Source organism: Erigeron canadensis, chromosome 9, assembly GCF_010389155.1.
Source record: "Erigeron canadensis isolate Cc75 chromosome 9, C_canadensis_v1, whole genome shotgun sequence".
Taxonomy (NCBI): domain Eukaryota; kingdom Viridiplantae; phylum Streptophyta; class Magnoliopsida; order Asterales; family Asteraceae; genus Erigeron; species Erigeron canadensis.
This window is the reverse complement of record NC_057769.1, coordinates 32998812-33000030: the sequence shown is the minus strand read 5'-3', so window position 1 is coordinate 33000030 and position 1219 is coordinate 32998812. Positions and strand designations below refer to the sequence as shown.

Below are 1219 nucleotides of genomic sequence, written 5' to 3'. Positions count from 1 at the left end.
ATCGATTTCGATACATATATATACTTATTCGCCGTTCTTGTTCCTTTCTTTGTATCTCACAGGTTTCCCTAATATACATATATATCTTTCTTGGATATATGTAAATATCCGACCCTAATTAGATAGGGTTACATCCGACCCGGATAGGGTTCCATCCGACCCGGTTTCCTTGCATCCCTATTTCCCCTTAAGCCTTTGTATATTGGTTTAATCGTGTGTCTTAGTCTCTCGGATATCTATACGGGATCAATTCACAAAAAAAGCCTTTAGTAAACAGCATCATCCCTGACGATATCTTAATAACCAACCTACTCATTTGATTACCAGCCAAACAACTTGCTCAAATGAGATCCCTTTCTAAAACCTGGAATTCTCTCTTGTCACATCCCTCCTTTATCGAATCTCATCTCAATCGTTCAAAGGGTACCAACGATGCAATCCTTCTGATAAATGAAGACGAGGGTGTAATTTACAACTGGTTTCCTGTGCATGTGTTTAGTGTTATAAAGGGTTCTTGGGAACCAATCACCGAAAGGTTTCCATCCCATGCTTTAGCCATTCGTAAGATAAATGAAGTTTTTGTAGATGGACACGACGACCGTCTTCATTACCTTTGTCTTGTTACTTATCATGCTGATTGGACAGAAGAAACAATCGTTGCCTTTGATTTGGGTGATGAAACTTTTAGTGAGATGTCACTCCCGGATTGGGGACACGATTATCGTAGGGAAAACGAGCTAGGATTTTTGTCTCAAAAGCTTTGTGTAATGTCGTGCATTGGCAATGGTGATTGTGAGGTGTGGGTGATGGAAAATTACGAGGTGGCTACTTCTTGGGTGAAACGATACGTAGTTCCTAAATATGACGGTGACAATATTATTCCAATTGGATTCACTTTAAACAGTGAGTTTGTGTTTGAACATGGTATTCATCTAGCACTGTACGTACAACCTAGAATCACTCACAGTTAAACGTTTTAAGGGCGCAAGACTATTTTCTGAGTTCACCACAGTTGTTCATTATGTTGACAGTCTTGTTTGGCCGGTAACACTTACTAAATGGGCCTATAATAATGATGATGGCTGCAAGTCTTCATCACAGATTGAAAAGAAGCAAGATTTGGATGATTGATGATCAAACTAATAACAGTATAAGAGGCTATAACGACTGTCGACTTGGTTTAACAAAAGTATCGATTTCTAGTTTATTACTTTAGACG

The 1219-nt window shown here is 38.9% G+C and overlaps 1 protein-coding gene across 1 annotated transcript; it reads left to right on the top strand.

Annotated features, from left to right (window-relative positions):
- The first annotated feature begins 344 nt into the window (after positions 1-344).
- Positions 345-1131, top strand: LOC122583611 (F-box protein At4g22390-like). Its single transcript, XM_043755996.1, has 2 exons — positions 345-940; positions 1032-1131. Exons 1-2 carry the CDS (start codon positions 345-347, stop codon positions 1129-1131), a joined length of 696 nt encoding a protein of 231 aa, XP_043611931.1.
- Positions 1132-1219: the final 88 nt, after the last annotated feature.